This window comes from Anas platyrhynchos, chromosome 1, assembly GCF_047663525.1.
Source record: "Anas platyrhynchos isolate ZD024472 breed Pekin duck chromosome 1, IASCAAS_PekinDuck_T2T, whole genome shotgun sequence".
Lineage (NCBI taxonomy): Eukaryota > Metazoa > Chordata > Aves > Anseriformes > Anatidae > Anas > Anas platyrhynchos.
Window position 1 is genome coordinate 1,639,572 of NC_092587.1, and position 23,123 is coordinate 1,662,694.

Genomic DNA, 23,123 nt, shown 5'->3' on the forward strand with positions numbered 1-23,123 from the left:
GCCTTGTGCCCCTTTGGGTGCCCTCTGCAGTTAGTCAATGGAAAATGTTGCTTGCAGCAAGCAGCAACAGCCCTTGGCAGCGTTTTGTACCCCAGCAAACCTCCTCGCCCATGCAGTAGCCCCCTTCTCACAGCCAGCCCTGGCACCAGCACCGAAACCACCTCCCAGGGGTGATGAGGCAGCTCTCTAAAATGTTTCAGAAACTTGTGGCTGTCCCTTGAGAGCAGCGTGAGCTCTTCAGAGCTGCCAAAAATAAATTACACCATGCCGAATTTCTTCTGTCCCCGCTCTCCCTCCCTGGTGGGCACAGTCAAGCGGGAGGACCAGGGCAGGAGGACGCCTGCTCTCACCCTACAGGGCCAGTCCCCTGTCCCTTGAGCGCCTGCCTCCCTCGTTTCCCTGCTCAGCCTGCTCATTTCGTGGGGATTAAGGGCACACAACCCTGCATGGGAGCCACGAGAGGACCGGAGGAGATTAGCAATCCCTGCTCGGGGTGCAGCAGGCACCGAGTCGAACAGGTTTATCTCAACATCTCCTAATCCCCCAGCAGCTGGCGAGTTACTCACCGCTCCGGGAGCCGTGGCAGGAGGGCAAACACACGGGTAAAACATTCGGGCAGCCTTTTTGGCAGGGAGAGAGGAGGCGGAGGTGCAGTTGAGGCCCACGTGGGCCCATCTTTGGGTTCGACGTGGCCCTTTGGGAAGGCCAAGCTGGGCACGGGGCAGGCAGCACTCCCTGCACCCGGTTTTCCCACTGACCTCACCCTGCCAAAAACCAGCTGGTGAGAAAGGTAAAACCCCGCTGGCGGGCAGGACTCGGGGCACACAGCTCCAGGATCCGGCCCATCTGCTGCTGCTGCTACTGCTGGAGCTGGGCCCCTGCGTTGGGTGCTGGGGGAGGTCGGAGAGCTTCAAAACCCCATCCCAACACCCGTGTCTTGAGGCCACCCGGCTCCTCGTCTCGTAAACGTGTGGCCTGATGGCAGCGGCGTCCAGTTTGGGGATCCTCGGGACTAACAAGACCCAGAGCAAGGCTGGCGGAGGCCTAACAGCGACCCTCCCGCCCCCCGTGAGGAGATTATTGGGAACGTGGAACCGGGATTTCCACCACAACGTGGCGGTGAGGCAACGGCATCAGCTCCACCAGGAGAAAAAGGTTTTCTACCAGGACAGTGCAGCAGTGCCCAGAGGGGCTTTGTGGTCCCCATCCTTGGAGGGCTCCAAGACCCAACGTGGAAGGAGCTGGGCCGACCCCAAGATGAGTTTCCGTGGGCCAGGAGGTCGCTTATGGACCTCAGACCTCCTCAGCTCCCGTCCCACCTCGCCTAAATGAAGACCTCAGTGCTGGGACCTCCTCACCAACCTCATCTCCAGTGCCTGTAGGGTTTTCCTGGCCAGGAACCCCACGGTTGTGCATTAAGGAACCCTAAAGGACCCCTGAGCTTGGCGCCTTCCCCTTTTTACACCCAAATGGGGTGCACGTGTCCTCTCTAGACACCTACGCCACCACCCGAGCCCCGAGGAAGATTTTATCAGCTCCTCCCCAGCTTGGCTGCTCTTTTGTTGACTCCTCCAAATAAAACAAACGTGTGGGCTCACGGAAGCCGTCCTTGGCTTATTTGTTCACAGCTACCGGCCCCATGGAGGTGGCCTTGGTGGGGAGGTCCATGAATGTCCCCGGGGGACTATATAGGGCCCTGTCAACGCCCTTTGGGGCTGAGGCTCGTCCGTATCCACTCACCATGAAGGTCCTCCTGGTCTTCTTCGCCGCCCTCGTGGTGGGCGCCCTCGGCGAGCAGCTTTTTGTGGGGTGAGTCCTGTTGAAAGCAGGGATGGGGGGGACGGATCCTGCTTGCCTGTGCCCTCCTGCATGAGAAAAAAAGAAAAAAAAAGCCCCGTGAGGTATTTCTTTCGCTGAAAGGAAGGCTTGAGACCACCTCGGGCTCTCCAATGCTTCCTTTTTTTCCCCTGCCAGCCGTTCTGAATGTGCATTTCCCCCTCTCCACCCCAAACCTCTAATAACCAACACGATTTCTGCTGCTGCAGACCCATTAGAGCCACCTCGAGCTTCCACCCAGCCCGTGTTTGGGGCCACGTTGGTGGCTCGGGGCTGGGCTCTGCTGCTCACACTGCGTCCCCTTATGCTCCTTCGTGTCCCCCTGTGCTTCTCCATGTCCCCTCGTACCTGCTGATGGCTCTGGCTCCCCGCAGGGACCAAGTTCTCCGCATTACGGCCAGCAACGAGAAGCAAATCGCCCTGCTCAGGGCGCTGGGCGAGCGGGAGGACCTGCAGGTGAGCCACGCCGGTGCCCCACGAGCCAGCCCCGAGCTGTAGTATCGGGGTTTTGGGTTGGTTTCTTGGTTTTTGGTTGAGTTATGAACTGCCCGTGCGCCCGCTGCGTTTGCCGTGGTCGCTCTGGGGGAGTGAATCCTGGCAGAAAATTGGGATGGGGAGCAGGATCTGCACCCCCAGCCTGATTCCTGGAGTTACCTTTATGGAATTAAAGGTCCCCAAGCCCTCCTGATCCCAAAACCTGTCCAAAGACCTTCCCAGACCCTTCAGGGCAGCAGCAATGCCTCTTCTTGTCCCCATCAGCTTGATTTCTGGCGCGACCCCACCAAGCCCGGGCACCCATCCGACCTGCGCGTGCCCTTCCCCAGCCTGCAAGCGGTCAAAATCTTCCTGGAGTCCCATGGAATTTCCTACAGCATCATGATCAAGGACGTGCAGGTGAGGGCAGAGTTGCAAAACCCACCGGTTTCATGCTGAAGGCTCGTGGTCTTCCTCTTAGTTTTTTTTTCTTGTCCTTCCCCTTTGTACTCCCTTGGCACCGTATCGAGTTTATAGAACATCCCCTGCAGGTCTCGTCTCCCAGCCGTCCTTCAGCTTCTTTTTTCTTCTCCTTAAATCTCCTGGCCACCTGGCCAGATATCAGGGGCTTGCATAGTGTCCCATAACAGTCGCTCGTTGTTAGCAGTTATTCTGAAACCCCCAGACATCAGAGACTTCAAAGAAAGAACAGACAAACACAAAATTGCACGCTCTTCTCCAACCGTGCTATCTGCGCGCACAAAATGCCCTGAGCCAACCCCCAGAACCTCCCAGCCCCCTTTATGGCTTTATTCCCCATAACAGCAACTGCTGGACGAGGAAAAGAAAATCATGCTGCTGTCCAAGGAGAAGGAAAGAAGCGCCAGCACCTTCGATTTCGCGTCCTACCACACTCTGGATGAGGTACTTTGCTCTGCAGAGCATTCCCTTCACCTCCCCGGGGCCGTGCCGTGGTTGTGTGCACGGGGTGACATCGGTGGTGGTGGCAATGAGACCCTTGGGACACTTCTGCTCTCCTTGGGGGGGGAGTTTTGTAGAGCCTGGAGAGCAGGAATCCCTCCTCGTGTATAAATGTACAGCTTGGGCTCTCCCGGCACCTCCCTGCCTTGCTGGGAGATGTCTTCGACTTCATTTTGAGGTCAAACCCTGTCCTCGGAGCCTGGTGGGTTGTTGGTGGAGGCTGTGATGGTGTTGGGGGATCTCAAAGATTTTTTTCCCAACCGTTCACCTGGTGGTCCACCAACCTCCCTGCTCACACGAAGGGTTTATATCCAGTCCTGAGCACTTTTAGGGTGCCAGACACCCTAAAAACTAAAAAGAAAAACCCGGGTGAGTGGCATGACCCAGCAGCTCCTCCTTCCAGATCTACAACTGGCTGGACACCCTGGTGGCCAATCACCCCGGCCTCGTTAGCAAGATCCAGATCGGGGAGAGCTACGAGAAGAGACCCCTGTACGTGCTGAAGGTGGGTTTGGGGCCAACCTCACCTCATCCTCGTCCTTCCTGGGTGTCCCCAAGCACCCATCCTGAGCCCTGGCATGGTGGTGGGGGGTGTCCTCCTTGGGGAGCTTCAGAAGCCACCTGGAAATGGTGCTGGGCACCCTGCTGGTGGCTTCCAGAGGTGGCCCCAACCTCTGCCAGCCTGAAACCGGGGGGGTTTTGGGGTCAAATCCTGCTTTCTCCTCACAGTTCAGCACCGGGGGGTCGAACCGGCCGGCCATCTGGCTGGACACCGGCATCCACTCGCGCGAGTGGGTCACCCAGGCCACCGGCGTGTGGACGGCCAACAAGGTAACCCCACGATGGGGACGTTGACGTTTAGGTTTGGGATTTCCATGGGTTCAGCCCAGCTGCAGGTTGGGGGGTGGCTGTGAAGGGAGGGGAATGACCCGAAGGACTCCGGGATGGGACAGGAGATGTTGGAGATGGTGTCCCCCATCCCTGGGCCCACACGTGGTGAAGATCTGGGTGAAGGAGGGGCAGAAATTGCAAACCAAAGCCACTTCTTGGGTGCTGTGGTTGGACCCAATGGGGAAAAAAACCCTGCAGCATCTCCACTTCCCCCTCTCCCTACCTGAGCCCTCTTTTAACACCTTCCCTGGTGCTGCTCGGTCGCGTCCCTCATCCCTGGGGGGTCCCGAGGCAGCTCCTGCCCCTTCCCCTTGCAGCTCGCCGAGGAGTACGGCCGGGATCCCTCCATCACCGCCATCCTGGACAACATGGACATCTTCTTCGAGATCGTCACCAACCCCGACGGCTACGCCTTCACCCACAGCTCCGTGAGTGTGGGGACACCGTGAGCTGGGGACTTGTCCCTTGTCACCCGAGGTGGCATCAGGGCAGGGATTCACCTCCCTGCGGTCTCGTCCGTCTGCTCCTAGAACCGCATGTGGCGAAAGACGAGGTCCATCAACGCCGGCTCCTCCTGCATCGGCGTGGACCCCAACCGAAATTGGGACGCGGGCTTCGGAGGTGAGGCACGGGAGGTGTGCGGAGAGCCCCCACACATCCAAATGTTGGATCCTCCTGCACAAGGGGAGGAATCCAGGGGTAAAAAAACCCTTCCCCTGGTTTCACGGTGTCTCCTCCACGTTGCCCCAGGCCCCGGCTCCAGCGGCAGCCCCTGCTCCGAAACCTACCGCGGCCCCTACGCCCACTCGGAGAGCGAAGTGAAATCCATCGTGGACTTCATCCTCGGCCACGGCAACGTGAAAGCCCTCATCTCCATCCACAGCTACTCCCAGATGCTGATGTTCCCCTACGGCTACAAGAGCGAGCCGGCGCCTGACTTCCAGGAACTGGTGAGATGGCCCCAAAACGTCGGGGCTGCGAGCACCCCGGGACCCCCGCGGAGGTCTCATTAGGCTCAACCTGCACTTTGAAGCCTGTCTCGATTCTCGTCTCGTGGGGATTGCGAGATGTGCCTCCTGTCTCCCCAAAATTAAGGGTGTTTTGGGGAAAAGCAAGAGCAGAAGGGGTGTGGAGGGATGTAGGGAAGGTGCCCTGGGGTCTCTGCTACCCCAAGGAGATGGAAATGAGGTTTGTGTCCCACAGCTCTCAGTGTTTTGTTTTTTTTTGTTGCAGAACGAGCTGGCCGAAAAGGCAGTGAACGACTTGGCCGCGGTGTACGGGACGAAATACACCTACGGCAGCATCGTAGACACCATCTGTGAGTCCCCCCCTCAAATAAAATCATCTCCGTCCTCCCCCCAAGCGCTGCCACCGCTCACCGGGGCCGTGTTTCACCTCCTCTCCCCGCAGATGTGGCATCCGGCACCACCGTGGACTGGGCCTACGAGAACGGGGTGAAATATTCCTACACCTTCGAGCTGAGGGATACGGGGCGCTACGGTTTCCTCCTGCCCAGCTCCCAGATCATCCCCACCGCCACCGAGACGTGGCCGGCGCTGCTGGACATCATGCTCCACGTCCAGCAGCACCCCTACTGAGCCCACAGGGATCGGCCGGGGAGGGGAACCCCGACCCCATAGGTTTGACCCCGCTGCTCGTCTCAATAAATGACCCCACAGACAATCCCACAGCCTGTTGTTATTTTTTTTTTTCATGGTGGATTTCAAAGAAAGGGGAAAAAAAATGGTTGAAAAAAGGATTCTGAGCCCTGAGGGGGTTTTATTCTCCCCGTGCCACCAGCAGCCCCACCACGTCCCTGTCCTTTGGGACCAACGACCCCAAAGGGTGCAGGAGATCATGGGTGGCTGTGTCCAGATCTGTGGCTTTTGGGACAGCACCACCCCCAAAATCCCTCCCCTTTTCTTGGGGCTGGCACCCTCGGGGACAAGTGGGGACACTTCTGGGTGCCAAGTGCTTCCAGGCATTTCCTCGATTATTTTTTCCAGCTGGAAAAACCGCCACCCTCCCTAATCTCCGTCCCACACCAATTTTTAATCCAATCCCCCCCCAAAAGCAAACACAGCCTCTCCTGAGACCCCAGGCTCGTGAAAAAACCCACACCCTGCGCCTTTCCCAGCCCGGTTTCTCCCTTTTTCTCCCCGTAGCACCGAACCACGGCCGGCCCCGTGGGCGGTGGGATTTGGGATCCGGCGTCACCTCCCCACGTCCTGCCCCGCCACCGGCTGAGTCACCGACGGCCCCGGCCGGTTTCCAGCTCCTCGGGACGGGTTTGCACCCGGGGCCAGCAGGTCCACGGTGTCCAACCTTGACCGGTGCCAGCAGGAAGCTTTCCCAGGGCCCTGGGAATTGGGGCAGCTGGTGGGGGCCGGGTTGGGCACCGCCGGGATTTAAGATGCCCCGAGGTGCCGTGGGGATGTGGGGCGAGCTCTTTCGGCTGGAAATGAAGGTCCTCCTGCTGCTGGCTGCCCTGGTGGCAGTGGCTGCTGCCACCGAGGATTTTGTTGGGTAGGGAGGGGGTTTGGATGGTGGGGGTGGCTGGGATGGGGGCACGTCTGGGTTGGAGATGGGGTCCGGGATGGGGACAGTGGCTGGTTCAGCCCCAATGGGACACAGGCACTGGGGGAATGGGGATGGGATGGGATGGGATGGGATGGGATGGGATGGGATGGGATGGGATGGGATGGGATGGGGAGGGGGCTATGGTGGACCCCTGGGTGCTGGATTTTCGCCCCGTGCCCCTCCAGCACCCTCTGACCCCACAGGCACCAGGTGCTGCGCATCGTCCCCAGCAGCGATGAGGAGCTGAGGAAGGTGCAGGAGCTGCAGGACCTGGAGCATCTGCAGGTATCGGGTGCTGCAGTGTGGGGTGGGGGAGTTTTCGCCCCCCCCTTTACCTTTTTCCCCTGCTTTGCACCCACAGAACAGAGCAGGGGTGGCTGTGGGTTAGAGGTGATGTCTCCTTGGGGTGCCCGTGCCCTATTTTGGGGTGCTGTTGGGGACGGGAGAGGGGTTGAACCTCTCAGGGTAGAGGCTTGGGGAGGGGGCGATGGTGTCCCATGGGTGGACACCCCCTCCCCATTTCCTTTTCTCCCCCTCCCAGCTGGATTTCTGGCTGTCCCCCCGCGGCACCGGGGACCCGGTCGATGTCCGCGTGCCCTTCCCCAGCCTGCAGCCCCTCAAAGCCCACCTGGAGGCCAACGGCGTCCCCTACTCCATCATGATCGAGGACGTGCAGGTCAGCAGCGGTGGTGGCAGCGGGGGGGCGAGGGGCTCGGCGTGGCGGGGGACGAGGTCTCAGCCTGCCCCGTGTCCCCCCCCAGGCGCTGGTGGACCAGGAGCAGATGCAGATGCTTCGCCAGCGCCGCCGGCTCCAGCTGCTCTCCACCGACACCTTCGACTACAGCAGCTACCACAACCTGGACGAGGTGACGCCCTGTGGGTGGGAAAACACAAGTTTTGGGGCATTTTTTTGGGGAAAAACAAATAATAATAATAACGTGCTGGAATTGCTTTGGCCAAGGGGCTTGCTCCAACTGCAGGGGTCGTTCATTGCCCTCCCAATCCCTCTCCCACCCCCAGATCTACGCCTTCATGGACCTGCTGGTGGCTGAAAACCCCAACCTGGTCAGCAAGCTCGAGATCGGCCGGTCGACAGAAAACCGCCCCCTCTACGTGCTCAAGGCAAGGCAGGAGGGGTTTGTGGGGGTGAGCAGGTCCCAGGACCACGGGTGGTTCCCCCACGGCCCCATTTCTTCTCTTGCAGTTCAGCAAAGGGGGCACGAACCGCCCGGCCATCTGGATCGACACCGGCATCCATTCCCGCGAGTGGGTGACACAAGCCAGCGGTGTCTGGTTTGCCAAGAAGGTAGGGGCACCTCCTGGCCACGTCTCATGTCCCCAAAGGGCCACAAGGTCCCCTCTTTCCCCCTCTCCCCGGCTACGGCGTGGCCATCCCCATGGAGGTGATGGTGGTCCCGCAATCCCCAAACTTCCACCCACTGTAGATTGTCCAAGATCAGGAGAAAGATGAAGGTCTGGCCTCCATCCTGGACCAGATGGACATCTTCCTGGAGATTGTCACCAACCCAGACGGCTTCGTCTTCACCCACACCTCGGTACGGCTGGGGATGGGGGCAGTGCACAAGCTCCAGGTCTCCTTGTCCACATTTCCATGGGGTGGGAAGGGAACAGCTGTGACCTGTTAGTCCCCTCCCAGGACACTGTTTTGGCTTTTCTGCCCAAGGTTGGCGGAGCCCCAGCCCTGGGCACGGGCTGAGGTGGCTCTGTCCTTCCAGAACCGCATGTGGCGCAAGACCAGGTCCAAGAGATCGGGCTCCCTCTGCGTCGGCGTGGACCCCAACCGCAACTGGAACGCAGGTTTTGGAGGTCAGAGCAATCCCGTTCACCCCACAGAGGGGTGGTTGCACCCTCCAGGACATTTCTGACTCGGAGAGATTCTCTGATGTCCCTAGGGAAGGGCTGGGCTTTGCTCTCCTTGGCCAAGACATGGGTTTGGGCTCTCCCAAGGCTTTGGTGTCCCCTAGTGACCAGTAGGGAAGGAACCACAAAATGGGAACCGTCGTACAAATGTCTAGGTGGAGCCCTAGGAGTGTTCCTCTTTGGCCACCAAGCAGCCAAGTGGTGGGAGAAGCTCTTGGGGTTGTAAATGGTGAAGGGTCCTTTGCTCTTTTGGCTCTCCAAGCCATCCACCCTGAATTTTCTCCGTCCTCTTCTCCACAGGGTCCGGGTCCAGCAGCAGCCCCTGCTCGGAGACATACCACGGGCCTTACGCCAACTCGGAGCCCGAGGTGGAGGCCATCGTCAACTTCGTGAAGAACCACGGGAACATCAAGGCTTTCGTCTCCATCCACAGCTACTCCCAGCTCCTGCTCTACCCCTACGGCTACACCACCACCCCCGTGCCTGACGTGGAGGAACTGGTAGGGGCTGCTGTGGAGGTTTGAGGGGGGCCTGGGCACCCTGAGGCTGCTCTCCTCCGAGGGGTGGCCTCCCCCAAGGGGCAGCCTCCAAGGGGCCCATAAGGATCATCGGGTCCAGCTACTGGTTCCACACAGGTCTACCCCAAAATTCAGACCATAGGACTGAGAGCACAGCCCAAACGCTTCTTAAACTCTGACAGGGTCAGTGCTGTGACTACGTCCCTGGGGAGCCTGTCCCAGTGCGTGACAACCCTCTCAGTGAAGAACTTCTTCCTGATGTCCAGCCTGAACCTCCCCTTCCTCAGCTTGACACCATTCCCTCAAGTCTTATTGTTGGTCACTAAAGAGAAGAGATCAGCTCCTTCCCCTCCATTCCCCCTCATGAGGAAGCTGTAGGCCGCCATGAGGCCTCCCCTCAGCCTCCTCTTCTCCAGGCTGAACATGCCCAGTGCCCTCAGCCCCTCCTCATACATCTTCCCTTCACCATCTTAGCAGCCCCATTAGCCCTCATTTTATCAGACTTTGTGAAAGGAAATTGATTGGGGAGTTTGAAAAAGCTCAAAGGCCATCACCTCAAGAAACTCCACCTTCCTGGCATTGTTTTTGCCCATGGCATTAGTATGAAACCTCTTTCTGCAGCCTGCCCCAAGCCTTCCCCACCTCATCTTTCTCCTTTCTGTGTCCCCCCCACCACAGCACCAGGTGGCCAAGGAGGCTGTCACCGCTTTGTCGTCTCTGTACGGCACCAAGTACACGTACGGCAGCATCATCACCACCATCTGTAAGTAACGGGGCTGCTCCGCTCCCACATAAACCAAAACCCAAATTCCCAGGACGAGGGGGGACACCTCCCCACGCGACCCTACAAGGCGGAGTGACCCCTTTTTGCCGTTTCTTCCCCCAAGATCAAGCGAGCGGAGGAACCATCGACTGGACGTACAATCAGGGCATCAAGTACTCCTTCACCTTTGAGCTGCGGGACACGGGGCGCTACGGGTTCCTGCTGCCCGCCAGCCAGATCGTGCCGACTGCCCAGGAGACGTGGCTGGCACTGAAGGTCATCATGCGCCACGCACTCGAACACCCCTACTGAGGGGAGCTGAGCAGTGGCTGACTCAGCTGGAGAGAAGAATGCAATAAATTGTTGGAAAGAAGGAGAAAAACGCCTCTTATTGTGGGTTCCCTTCTTCCAATTGTGTCAAAAAGTTTTTTTTTCAGTGTTTTGGGGGGTAAAATGTTCTTTCTGAGTGACTCGGTGTTCCTGGGGGTGGTCAATGTGTTGGCCCAGCAGCCCCACAGTGGGATTAAGCAGTGGGACATGAAAAGAAAGTGCTTTTTTTCCCTCTGCTGGAGCAGAGGATGGAGTAGGGAGAAGCTTAGTTGGACACTGGGCAAGCAGAGACCTCAGATACCTCAGCCGTGCACCGTCCCCAGGGGTTGAGGTGGCTCTAGGATGTCCTCAGGGCAGGTTAGCAAGATTTATTTTGTGTTTCTGGTGTTGAACACCAACTTGCAGCACTGTTAGAACAGACTCTCCTCACCTGCTGCGATCCCTGGGTGATGGGAGCTCAGCCCCTGCAGAGCCTCAGCCCCCACAGACCCTCTCCAAACTGAAAAGAGGAACTCAACCATACATCATTTATTTTTTATTAAACATTTAAAACCCCCAGGCTATACACAGCCTGACTGTACCCATCCCCTCCAAGCAATGCCAAATCAAAAGTCCAAAATATACAAATCCATCAACAGTAGGGTGACAGGGAAGCACGTTCAGTTCTTGCTTTGTTGCCCTGGGTTAGGAGGATCGCAAACAGCTCTGAGAGTTTTGCCCCTCTGCTTCAGAAGTAGGTTTTCATGCAGCCCAGAGCAGCCAGGGATTTGGGATCCTTCTCATTTTGCTACCTGGTGGTTGGAGGAGCTGCCTGTTAAATCTATTTTTTTTTTTTTCCCTAATGACATTGTGATGGAGCTGCCTGCAGACCAGATAGGAGCAGCTGATTTGGGACATCAAGATCAAAATATGCAGCTGTACAAGCCCCATTACACCCCCACACTCAAAGATAGATGTAGCATTTTGAGGATGCTTCAATATCAAATTCCTCTGAAAGCTTTAGGGGGACATCCAGCCAGTAAAACCATCAGCCAGAAACTAAAACCCCAAGAGGTAAGTCCACGGCTCTAGACCTAGAGCATAGGAAAGCATGGTCAAGGTTCCTGCAGCTCCCGCTTTGGTCTCAGACCATTTAAACAACCACTTCTCTCCCCAGAGGTGACACAAAGACAGGCTGCTTCATTCAGAATGTGGTTGATTATGAAAGCTGAGCAGTTCATAAGATGGTGAGCTGCATTCACCTTCCCAGGGACAGGAAGAAATAAGATTAAGACAGACAGCCCCATTTTTTTTTTTTAATTTTATTGTTTTATTTGGGTGTTCACACTCGACGAGCCTGCCTCTTGCAGCACTAAGTACAAACATACACCCTCCCTGTAAAAATGCAAGAGACCTGTGTGGATAGGGTGGAAGGGCAGCTTGCCCAAATTAAAACTGCTTTGCACAACCATTTAAGGGTTCTCTGGGAAGCTGAGGGCTCTAAGATACCTCACTTTAATTGGCTTTTGTTACCTAGAAAAATATAGATCTGTATTTGATAACACGGGCATTCAATGCTGAAGTATGCATAGGCCTTCAGGATATTTTTAACATGGCTCTGCCCCTCCTTTCTCCCCTTATTCTTCCCCTCAGGGCATCCCTACACAGCATGGGAGGTTTGTGCTGGTCACTGCACAGAGCTAAATTCTGTGGTTCTGCTCTGCTACCAAAATTTGTCACTAAGAGGAGTGAAAGAATCTGAAAAGATTAGACCAGAGGCAGAAAAGCAGCTCGTTACACAACCTCTTGCTTCCACAAATCCTAAACATTCAAGGGGTCATGGGTACAGAAGGCAAAGCTCACTGCTGTAGTGGAGGTACAAAGAGAGGTTGTGATAAGTGTCCTCAGGGATGCTGAGTCTTAAACTGATAAACTTGGCCTTGTAATTTCTCTCACCTTGTCCTTTCACCTTAAGTTTCCCCTGTGACCTGCACCAGGGTCTGTTAAAGATCATTTGGCTTTTTTTTTCTTCCCCTTCTGACATAAGCACACAGTAAAACACGAGACCAAGAAGCCAAAGCCAGGTAAAGCTGAGCAGCACCAGGTGAGGGCGAGAGGAGCAGGATCTCTCCACAACCATCTACAAACGCAGGCAACCTCGGTTCTGCTTTCTCCTCATCATCCTGCATCAGTTTTTTCCACTGATGAGTTTCAGGTGATTTCTAGGTCACCCAGGCAATACTGGTAAGATGAAAGCACCAATTTGATGAAAGCTGTGATACCGGTTTCCTATAAAATCTTCTTGCCCTGCTCAGTTCCCAGATTTGTGTCCTTTCTAGGTTGTAGGGACCCAGTGAGAGGACAAAAGAAAATTTCACCCTAACCTTAAAGCAGTTGCTCCAAGTAGGAGTGAAGAAAGCACTGGTGTGCAGTTGAATCAGGGAGACAACTCTGCTTGCACATCTGGAAGAGGGGCATGGCAGCTGATCCTGCTCTAAGAGGCAGCTAAAACCCTGCTCAGCTCACAGCCTTACCCTCTCATCTATATTCAGAGCCCCAAACACAGCACAGGAGCATTCTCATAACCACAGCAGAACAAAGCAGAAAAAGCACAGTTAGAAGTCAAAACGACTGACAATAAGGGAGAAGAATCAGTTGTTTTCCTTTCCGACTCACTTTCAAAAATACAGAACTACTTCACAAATTGCCCACGAGTCAAGACAACCATCACGTTACTGTGCCATGCTGGGCATTATTTCCAAAACCAGCTTTATTACAAATACTTCTGTTCATAAACATTTTTTTAAAAAAGAAGTCACGGAATCCTTTCTCCATTATTTTGGCAATTTGCATCTCTGCTAAAAAAAAAACACCGAGGTTTTTGCTCACAGATGCTTTCCTGGCCCACTGACCTCCACGTGTTCTGCTGTTAGCACAAGCTGCAGTTCTGGGCACGGCACAGAGGGAGCGTTTGTTACAGACACAAATTTTTTTAGCCTGAACTACAAGTTTCACAGCACCGTTCCTGCTGGTCGCAGGCTTTGCTACCGGTTTTATTTCCCTCCCCTACAAAATCAGTTATTCCAGTCCTATCCTGCCACTGCACTTACAGGCCAGCCTTGCCAACGCGATGCTGTCGCTGCTTCTGTAAAACCTCAACCCCTCCAGCTCTCCTCCTGCCTTACCCAAGCTGCCTTTTATAAACCACCGCTGCTTTTCCCCCGTGGATTCCTAAAACGACAAACGGGCTGCACTGCTCAGGGTTCCCAGAACCTGGACATTCGTTTATTCAGTGCAAGGAGACGCCGCTGCTTATTTCCATGGCCTGTTCTGGAGGCTGCTCCTGCTGAACGAGCGGGTGGTGAGAGACCCCACATTGGCAGCAGTGGTGGGGAGGCTGGGGTTGCTCCTCACGGTCGTTGCCTTGGAATCGCGCCCTGAAGAGCCACGGCTAAGACGGCCTGGGGAAAAAAAAAATAAAAATCAGAAATCCAGGTGAAAATGTGTGTGTGATGGAGCACAGCAACATAAGATGATTTGCTGCCCCTCGCTGGCTGTCCAGCTCTTACCCTAAACACACAAACCTTTCAAAAATTCAGATTTTGGGGCAGTCTCAATCTAGCTGTGCAGGAACAGAAGGGCTAAGAGCTTGCCAAACCTACTAATGGTCAGGAAAACCTAAAGGCTGTATGGAGCCTGCCTGCCTCACAGAACCAGGATTTTGTCATAATGCTATAAAAAATTTAGTTTTGGGATCAGCACAGTGTAGTTCTTTCTCAGTTTGGAGAAAAAAACCTCTTCTTCTCCCAGCTGCCTCACGGAAAGAATTTGGCAAAGCAGGGAACTGCTGCAGGGCAGGCTCAAGGGCTACAGGATTTATCCTAGCATTCATCCTGGAGTCTTACTGGCAGTATCCGAAGGAATCTGCTCCTCTTCTAGGTAGTACTTAATCTTTTGTAGATCTTCTGCAGTAAATCTCCATTTATTCTCGGCACGTGTGGGTGGCGCTTTGGGAGCAGCCTTTTTTCGGGCGGATCCAGGGGGAGCTGCCCCCTGGCAGGATGGGGGGAGCGAGCCGGTGACGAGTCCTTCTGGGATTTTCTGTGCAAGGACTTTCAGGCCTGCAGACGGACAGATCGCTTATCAGCGGTGACCACCAGCTAAGGTGGGATCAGAGATTTGGGATTTTACCAGCAATGGGTGACCATCCATCCATTCCCACCCTCCAGCTCACAAAACCCTTGCTTTCATCCCACAGTGCCCTGTGCCCGTTGCCCCTTACCTCCAGATAACATGAACAAGTTCTCAAAGCCCCTCTCACACATGGTTGTGGCAGCCTGGCTGGCCAGCCTCTCGTCGTCGTCATACAAAATTATGATTTTTCCATGGGCATTTTTCTGAGAGGCAGTAGAGCTAAGGATTCGTTTGTAAACTCAGGGTGACCATCAAAAAAAGAAGAGAGAAACAAGCAGGGATGGAGGCAGAGAGACTCCCTTTTTGATTTGCAAGTACCAGGCAGGAATGCATTCCCTTCACCTGTGCTTTAAAAAAAGATTCTCCAGTAGCTGAAGCTTGCCAGACGCTGGAAGGACACAGCCTGATCCCCACTGCAGTGCAGCCCTGTGGACATGTTTCAGTGCTGATTTGAAGACTGGTTAGTAACAGGCAACAGCAAGAGGCAATTTGTTGAAAATCTCCCCTGCAGCCCTCGCAAGCTTCCAATTTGGGAAGTTCTCAGCCTAATCCCAGCTAATAATCCTCTTTGTGCCCTCCAGAGAAAAGCCAATCCCTATCAAGGTACCGAGAGGAAGCCAAAGGATTTGATCAGTGCCTCCCTCAAGAAGCTCAGCACTCCAGCAACAGCCTGGAACAGGCAAATGGCACAGAATTGCCTTCCAGCAGCCAGAGCAAAGCTCACAAAGTGCCAAAAAATTCAGGCAGCTCCCACTGGCACCAAGAGGCATTCGAGCTCTGAGGAACTCAAATCCAGCACCTGCTGGCTGCGGCAGAGCCCCCCAGGTAACCACAGCTAAGAGAAAGAACCTCCCCTCCTACTCTCCTTGGAATCCCAGGATCTTCATGGTTAAACTCTGTCCTGGTCACAGCAACTGCTAGAGCTGCAGCTGTTTTTGAAAGCCTTTGCCAACACCCCCCCCCCAGTTTTATTCTTATTTTTCTGTTTGATTCCAGCACTTTATAAGTAAAGGATACATATTCCAAAATACTGTTTGTATACGGGTTCATGGTTCTAGATAGTGTTGCGATAGGATATGAATAAGCTGCAGAGGAAGAAAAAAAGAAAAAAATCATACAGTTGCTGAACAATAACCCTCACATTCCGGAATAAAACTGACACGGGCCTGTAAGAGAACAACAGATTTGGAAACCTGCTGACTAAGGGATTAAAAGCAGCTTGGTGCCCTCATCCTTTTCCATGAGGGATGGGTGTGCTGGATGAGTGCAGAGAGGTTCTGCAGCCAAGGGATGTCCTCCTCAGGGGGAAAATTTGAAGTCTGGCCTGCCAGCACAACATGCAGAGCTGTGTGACCCCAGCTCACGCAAGCTGTGGTGGAACTCCATCTCCTCACCTCCAACAATGTGACATTGGTCATAAGCATCTCGGTCTCGCACGTCCAGAAGCAGGAAGGGGCAGTCGGGGTAAGGCAGGTCTTTAGCCTCAGCGTCCTCTTTCTTTGGAGTGTCCTTTTCTATATCCAGCTCGCCAACACCACTTATCACGCTGCAAAAGGAAAGGCGTTATGCTGCAAGCCTCCCTCTGAACACTTCTGTACCTTTTAACCAAAGTATTTTTTGATTAACTTCTCTTATAGCCTGTTTATGTTCCAATAGAGCACGACACCACATAAAAATGGAGAGAATCTATTTTGGGCTTGCCAGTACATTGTAAGAGACTGACTTCATTTTTATTTGTGTAAGAATAAACAGTACAGTGTCACTGTATCACCAATTCAGTCAAGTCCAGGTGTTTTACTCAGCACCCTAAGTGACTAGGGAACATTCTTTGAGGTGAGGGAGAAAAATTCTTCCTTGACGAGTGATGTGTTGGGTTTGGAAATTCTTTTTCTAAGTCTCGGGACAATGCATTAAGATTGATTGGGAAGACGTTACTGGGTTTATAACAGTTTATAACTCCTTGAGCCCAGGGAACTGGACTGAATCCCACAAACACATTTCTTTGTCAGCCATTCAGATGATCAAGTGGCAACAGCGTTGGGTTACAACCTCAAAACAGACTCAGATAGGAAAATCTGCTAACTCTCTATCTTAATTCCATCCTCAGACTTGCAAAAACAGGCTTTAATGAGAAAAAAAACAAACAATATAAAGCCACTAATAGCAATTTAAAATAACCAGTGGGGTAAAACCAGTCATCTGCCAAGACAGAGTTGTGTTAACATTATCATCAGGTACCTCTGCAGCGTGGACCGGTACGATTCCCCAGCTCCTGTGCTGTTTATGAACAGGACTGGACTGGGTGGTGTCCCACTGGGGCTTCCTTTCCCATTTGTCCCTGCCGTGAGTTCAGCATCTGCATCAGAAGAACCATCTGGGAAGAGAACGTGGCACCAAGAGTTAAAATGCTGCAGGAAACAAACAGGTTTTAAGCCTGGTTTCTATTTTTAGTCTCAAAGTGCGTCTCAAAGACGGCCTTATCTTCATCCTCTTCTTAAAATGACTTACTGAGAGCCCCATAGGAAAAAATAAAGAACCATACGATTTTTAAGAGCTCAAGATCTCACTTTTAAGCATTCAATAGAAATGTAAACCACGCAGCATGAGGTCTTTCCTATTTGCAAGCCTGCAAACAGCTGCAGGCCACAGATGATGCCATTTTTCTCCTTGATTAAAAGACTTGCTGAGTAACTATGTCTGTCAGGGCACAGTTCAGCACATGACAGTGATCTACAGCTCTCTCTCTTTGTGCTCAAAATAAATGTTGTTACCTTCCAGCTTGTGGATCTCCTCATTCGTCACTCCTAAGGTTTCATCAGATAGAGAAGCAACCTGGATGACCTGCAGCAAACAAAAGCAAGCAACAATGCCTCGATACGCACACACTGGTGTCACTGAAAGACAACAGGGATCATCTTAAGGAAAAATAATCCTCCAGCCAAAACGCCTTTAACTCAGCGTACCTGCTACCGGACTTCAAGGTCAAACACAGTCGGGTATTTGAGGTCTGCACTGCAGGTCTGCCTTTTTTTTATTAAATGGAAGTTGTACCAAAAAGAAACAACAAAACCTTAGGGCACAGAACAGCCAGCTAGGCCGTGCTGGTGATATCAGATGTGTCAGATGTTTTCTGACATTTACAAAGTTCAGTTGCTTACACCAACTGAAACAGCTCAGAATATATATCCTGGAGAAAACCTCAAACAGCTGGTATAAGTGGCCACCTACAACACTCCCATAACAAATCAGTTCATCCCAACAGTGGGAGTCAGTTTTGGTTGTGACAATCCAGTGTAACTGAAGATCTAATCCAGCAGAAGTCTGCTCCTTCAGTATTTGCAAGCTTAGCCTTCCCTTTTCCCTTTACTCCTTAGAAGAAAGCTTGTCTTTTTCTTATACCAACATAAGAAACACTTGGCTCTATTTGCTGATCAGATTTTTCAATTTAATATGTTGATTCATTAATTAAAAGCTATACAGAAAGCTTTGAAGCCTCAACCTTCCATATTCTGCAGTTACAGCTGCAGTTAGGGAGGGTTTCAGGCTGGGGCTACTTGACCCAAAGCTCAATGAAATCAGATTTGAATACTACTTTATGTGGTCCTTTTCTTCTGTAAGAGGCTTGAAGATCCTCTTAAGTGAATGGAAAAAAAAAAAAAAGCAAACAAGAAAACAAATAAACAGGGAACAAATTTCAAAACCAGAGTTATTGCAGCCTTCAATTTGCCATTGCAGGAGTTCGACTGCTCTGAAAACTTTGGCCTGTGCAGGAAAATACGAAGGAGCAGGAAAATCCAATTACAAAAGAATTATAGATTGTAAAATCCTACATAACTACACAGAAGGCATTAAGCAAAGCAAGCACGCTGTTCACAAGAGGGAGCTTTCAGCAGTCGGGGAGAAGAGCTATACATACCAGCTGGGCAAAAGTCGTCACTTTCAATCTTTTAAACAGCTCATCCTTCTTGTATCTGTAATCTTGAAAAACAAAACAAAGAGAACAATGAACATTTTGAAGCAATTCTCAGCTTTTGCAGATGCCAGGTGACAGGCTTGGTCTCAGCTATTTTTGTAGGCTCTTAATGTGTAAGATTTCAGGGCAGTAAGCTTGCTCCGAAGGATCAGAGCAGCAAACCTAAAGGCCTAATGAAAACTCCTAACAGAGAGAGATTGTGTCCAGGTACCATTAAAACACAGAAGACAGATTTAGTTGCTTTTACATTCTAGTTTTACACCTCTTAGTTTGGGCTTTCTGTTCTCAGAAGTCAGCTTCATGAATTTACCCCCCGTCGTTCTTTGAAGCCCACTATGACTGCAAATTCTTATATAAAAGGACTTAATTTACCTGCATTTTTAATTGTATGCATTTTGGCAGAATCAGTGTGGGTATACCTCAGCCTCAGCTTTTTAAACTACTAAGCTCAAGTATTATACACGTATATTTAATCTTACTGATAAAAATGGTCCAGGTTTTCTTGTTTTACCTGCCAATCAAATTTCAATTCCTATGATTTTTTAACACACATTTCTACGGAAGTGTCTTTGTCTTCTTAAGCCTGAAAACCAAGCGGGCTGTTGGAGCAACTGGCAGGGATTAAGGGTGCTAAAGAAGCGATGACAAGGATGGAAGCACTGAGATACTCGAGATGTGTAAGAACCAGGAGGAGAGGAGCCTTCAGGTTTGAAGCAAGAGGGTGTGTGCAGTAGGAGAGGGAAGCTAAGGCAAGTATCAGTAGGAACATCTTGATATGAAAGAGCCTCCCCAGGGAGATAATGGAAGGCCCATCCCTTGGGAAGTTTACAGCTAAAAAGAAGACATCGGGGAGGGTATGAAGGAAAAAGAATAAAAATAAAAACCTGTCCTGTACTGGCAAGGAAAGGCAAAGAAGATGAACAAGATTCCTTCAGTCCCAGGCATGGTGGCTGTAACAAAGCTCTGCGTGAAGCTCTTTAACCCCAAAAAGCCAAGCTCCAGTCACCCTAAGCTCCCTAAAACCCACAAAATTGCTCCTCCTTTTTCACCTCCTCGCTTACCGGGCTCCAGCCCTCAACTCCCACGTTTTTATATTTTAAATAAGAAAAATCCTTTGCGTTTTCCTAATATCTTAAATACCTGCTGGAGGATATTCCCAACTGCTCTCTCCCCAGCTGTTCAGCTAAGAGGGCTGATAACGCAGCCCAGGAACTTACCAAATCCAGCCAGTTAAGCAGCTCTAAACCTTGCCATCTGCTGAACGCTCCACAGCTTAACCAAGGGAAAATATGGGGAAGGGAGAGAGGCTCCATTCCATACCCCTGTAATCGCCACACAAGCAGCAGCCCCAAAATTGGCTCAGGGAACCCCTCAAGATGAGATATTTATAGAAAAGAAGCCAAGTGGATGCTGGAGGCTGGAATCTCTTCCTGGTACAAGGGGCAGGGAGCAGCCTGAAAGAAATTCTGCTCGGAGAGGATTCTCCCTGCACACAGTCAAGAGGCACTAAGATATTGTGAGCTTTTCCCTCTAGTTTTTTAATTCCCATCTCTTAAATACGGTTTCTTCAGAAGCAAAACAATTAATTTCCAGCATTCAGAGCAAGGAGAGTTCCCAAATTCAACATCCTGCCCTATATGATTGTTAGGCCACGAAGAACTGAATGTGCCACTAAATTTGTCTGAGCAAAATCAGTGCCCATCCAAACTAAGCCAGCGTGTGCTGTCCATTTCAAACCACATCTGAAGGACAAAACGAGGTTTCAGAACATCAAATAGCTTCAAAATGATCCTCGTGGTCCTTGAAAAGCTGACTATTCTCAAGCCTGAAGCTCAGGTTGTTAGAAACTCCCTCTGTAGCTCGGAATCAATCGTTATTTCAGCTGCCCAACACAAAACCCACACGTAGCCCACGACCAAATGATTCAAAATCCCCATCCACAGGCAAAAAGAGCTTGAGCCTTGTGGAGGGCAAGAAATTATTTTAATTTAGAGGGAAAAATAGATGGAAACACGGAAAAAAAGCTGCTATTCCTAAACCTGACCTGGAGCAAACCTCTTTAAATGCCTGGAGCTGCTACTTCCAAGCAAGAGCAGGTACCTGGTGCTGTCCTGGGAAGTCCATTTGGGTTCTCTGACATTTTGCTCCAGAAAACGGGTCTCAAGCCACGATTACTCTGGTGTATATTCAGAGAAGTTCTTCTCCGTGCTTCAGCAACGCCAGAGAAAGGGAAGAGACTTGGTGCCTCTCAAGCCAGCCCTCCAAAGGACGAATAATCGGGGTTCCAGCTGCTTTATTTTTGATTCCACGGCAGGCTCACGGTATAAAGCCCCTCTCTCACGTTACCCAAGGAACAGAGAGCTGACTGTGCTGGGTACCCAAACCTGAGGCCAAACGGTGTCATCTACCCATGAGAAATCAAGGGAGGGGAGTTTCTAAATTGCCTGGGAACACAAGGTGCCCATTCAGCGCCACGGTAATGAGAAAGCTTCTGCCGGGCTCCAAAACCCCGCTGAAACAAGAGATCTCCTGCACGAGATGAGATCAGATTCGCGGCGGAGATTTCAAACCAACAGGCAACACAACAAGATTTCCAGGGCAGATAGAGAGCGACGGCGAGCCGGCGTTGGGGGCTGAAACTTTAGCCAGGTTTTGGAAAAAGGAGGGCATTTCTCTGCTGACTTTCCCAGAAGCAAGCAGCAACAAAAGGGCCATTCTGCAGGAAGCCCGGCACGAACACACCCTGTGACCTCCCTTTCAACCCCAGCCCCGTTTTTAGGAGCACAGTAAGCGGGTCGAGGAACTGAAAGCGAGCATTCAAAAATCCTAATTAATCCCTGTTAATTACGAGGTGTTTTCTTTCACCTCAATAAACGCGCCCTGTGGGTTCAAGAGCTTTCTGGCTCTCCGTGTGAAAATAACCCTGACAATAGCTGAAAATAAAGCAGCGAAACATTTTTCAAAGCTTATTTTCAGGAGGAATACAGCCACAAACAGAAGTCAGCTGGGTTTTCAATAGCCCAAATAACCCAAAGCCTTCAAAACCTTGGTGGTGCTGGTAAAAAACTGATGAGGAATACAGGAAGGAGCTTGTCTAGCTCCTGTTTTGTAATATTCTGACTAAGTGTGCTAAAATTATATGAAAAAGAGACCTCTCACACCTGCCTGTCTCCTACCTTAAGTTAAATCTGTAATGTCCTACCAGGAGAGAGAAAAAAGATACTCGAGATACTCACTTCTTTTGATCTCCTCCAACTTCTCAATGTATTTCGTTAAGCTGCACCCTGTAACAAGCATCAGTTAAAATTTATTAGTGGATTTCTTAAGCTACAAAGGCTTCAGCATTTTGATTTTGAAGGAAGGGACCACACAAGAATAAAACAGTTCAGTTGAGAGGGACCCACAGCGATCATCACGTAAAATGGCCCGACCACTTTGGGACTAATTGAAAATTGAAATCATATTAACGAGGGCATGACCCAAATGCCTCTCCAACACCAAAAGCCGTGGGGCATCAGCCACCTCACTAGGAAGTGCCCCCACTGTCTCTGGGGGCACACGGTGCTCTGTAGGTCAAAGCCCCGGCCACTACCTAAGCCTCTGTATCTTAACAGAGTCTGAAGTTACCATCCTGAGTCTGAGGGAACCAAAATCAGGACCTTGGTACCCAAATCCTGCCTCTTAACACATTGTTTTGAGTGCAAACGTGGCCATGCAGCCCCTTTCCTAACAACTCTTCAGGTACTATAGGCAAATTGGGTAAAATTTGATCACTTCTACAGTGAAAAAAAGTTCAGCACAAACCCTCCAAGTAATTATTTTGATTTATCCCTTTGTTAAGTTATTAGTTAAGGCAAGAAAAGCTCGCATACAGAAACCTTCACAGCAGAACCTGATGTAAATAATAAGGGAAGACACAACAATGGCAACGAGAGTTCTGAACCGACTGCGTGGGGCAAAACATGGCCAGTTTGGGGCAAAACACGGCCAGTTTGGGGCAAAACATGGCAAGTTTGGGGCAAAACACCCCAGGCAGTGTATCCATTTGTGCTCTCTTATACCTGTACCCAGTGTTTTTACCCCCCCAGTTCCACTTACCGGTATCGAGGCGGGTTTTTATGTGCTGGTACTTGGGGTTCTGAGGGATGCGCCTGCTTAAATACTGGTTTAAAAGGGAAAAAAAAGAGACGGGGGTGTCAATGCCCAGCCACGCATCCCCTTGGAAGGCTGAGAGCCTTCAAAAAACCGGCAGAAAAGGCAATTTTAGGAGCTCCGAGACCATTTTAAGAGCTCCAAAAGACAGCGGGGGGGACGAGACTGCGGCCACCGCCCCAGGCAAGGCCAGCCCCGAGCCCCCAGCCCCTCACCACAGCGCCTGCAGGCCCCGGGGGCCGCCACAGCCCCAAAAATCGCATTTCTACCCCCAAACCCGGCCCCGCTCCCCCCGAACCCTCCCCAACGAGCCCCAGCCGAGGTCCCCTCGCCTCACGGGAGGAGGATGAGGAGGGGAGGAAGGCCCCGGCCCGCCCCCACCTCAGGCTGCCCGCCGCTCCTCCTGCCCGACATCTTGCCGCCGCCGCCGACTCCTCTCCTCTGCCTCACCCTCCCGCCCAAACCCGACCCCGCAACAACCCCCGCCGCGATTGGCCGCCCGCCCCAACCGCGGCCAATCGGACGCCGCCGTTCGGGCCCTGACGCCGCTCAATCGTTGCCAGGCAACGGG

The 23,123-nt window shown here is 52.1% G+C and overlaps 3 protein-coding genes across 3 annotated transcripts; 2 read left to right on the plus strand and 1 right to left on the minus strand.

The window, feature by feature from the left end:
- Positions 1 to 90: 90 nt before the first annotated feature.
- Positions 91 to 5,880, plus strand: LOC101805302 (carboxypeptidase A1). The gene is made up of 11 exons (XM_072039040.1): positions 91 to 1,809; positions 2,211 to 2,292; positions 2,596 to 2,730; positions 3,136 to 3,234; positions 3,695 to 3,796; positions 4,021 to 4,122; positions 4,500 to 4,610; positions 4,713 to 4,803; positions 4,933 to 5,132; positions 5,416 to 5,500; positions 5,593 to 5,880. The coding sequence occupies exons 1-11, from the start codon at positions 1,640 to 1,642 to the stop codon at positions 5,778 to 5,780; spliced, it is 1,365 nt and encodes a 454-aa protein (XP_071895141.1). The 5' UTR covers positions 91 to 1,639; the 3' UTR covers positions 5,781 to 5,880.
- A 548-nt stretch (positions 5,881 to 6,428) lies between these two features.
- Positions 6,429 to 10,325, plus strand: LOC101789381 (carboxypeptidase A1). Its single transcript, XM_038173359.2, has 11 exons — positions 6,429 to 6,708; positions 6,966 to 7,047; positions 7,304 to 7,438; positions 7,524 to 7,628; positions 7,783 to 7,884; positions 7,967 to 8,068; positions 8,208 to 8,318; positions 8,499 to 8,589; positions 8,944 to 9,143; positions 9,840 to 9,924; positions 10,049 to 10,325. Exons 1-11 carry the CDS (start codon positions 6,596 to 6,598, stop codon positions 10,234 to 10,236), a joined length of 1,314 nt encoding a protein of 437 aa, XP_038029287.1. The 5' UTR covers positions 6,429 to 6,595; the 3' UTR covers positions 10,237 to 10,325.
- Positions 10,326 to 13,490: 3,165 nt separating this feature from the next.
- Positions 13,491 to 23,089, minus strand: CEP41 (centrosomal protein 41). Its single transcript, XM_027461521.3, has 11 exons — positions 22,934 to 23,089; positions 22,499 to 22,562; positions 21,637 to 21,684; positions 18,344 to 18,405; positions 17,199 to 17,268; positions 16,666 to 16,801; positions 15,822 to 15,973; positions 15,445 to 15,512; positions 14,516 to 14,630; positions 14,139 to 14,354; positions 13,491 to 13,694 (listed from the first exon to the last, which is right to left on the minus strand). The coding sequence occupies exons 1-11, from the start codon at positions 22,964 to 22,966 to the stop codon at positions 13,546 to 13,548; spliced, it is 1,113 nt and encodes a 370-aa protein (XP_027317322.3). The 5' UTR covers positions 22,967 to 23,089; the 3' UTR covers positions 13,491 to 13,545.
- Positions 23,090 to 23,123: the final 34 nt, after the last annotated feature.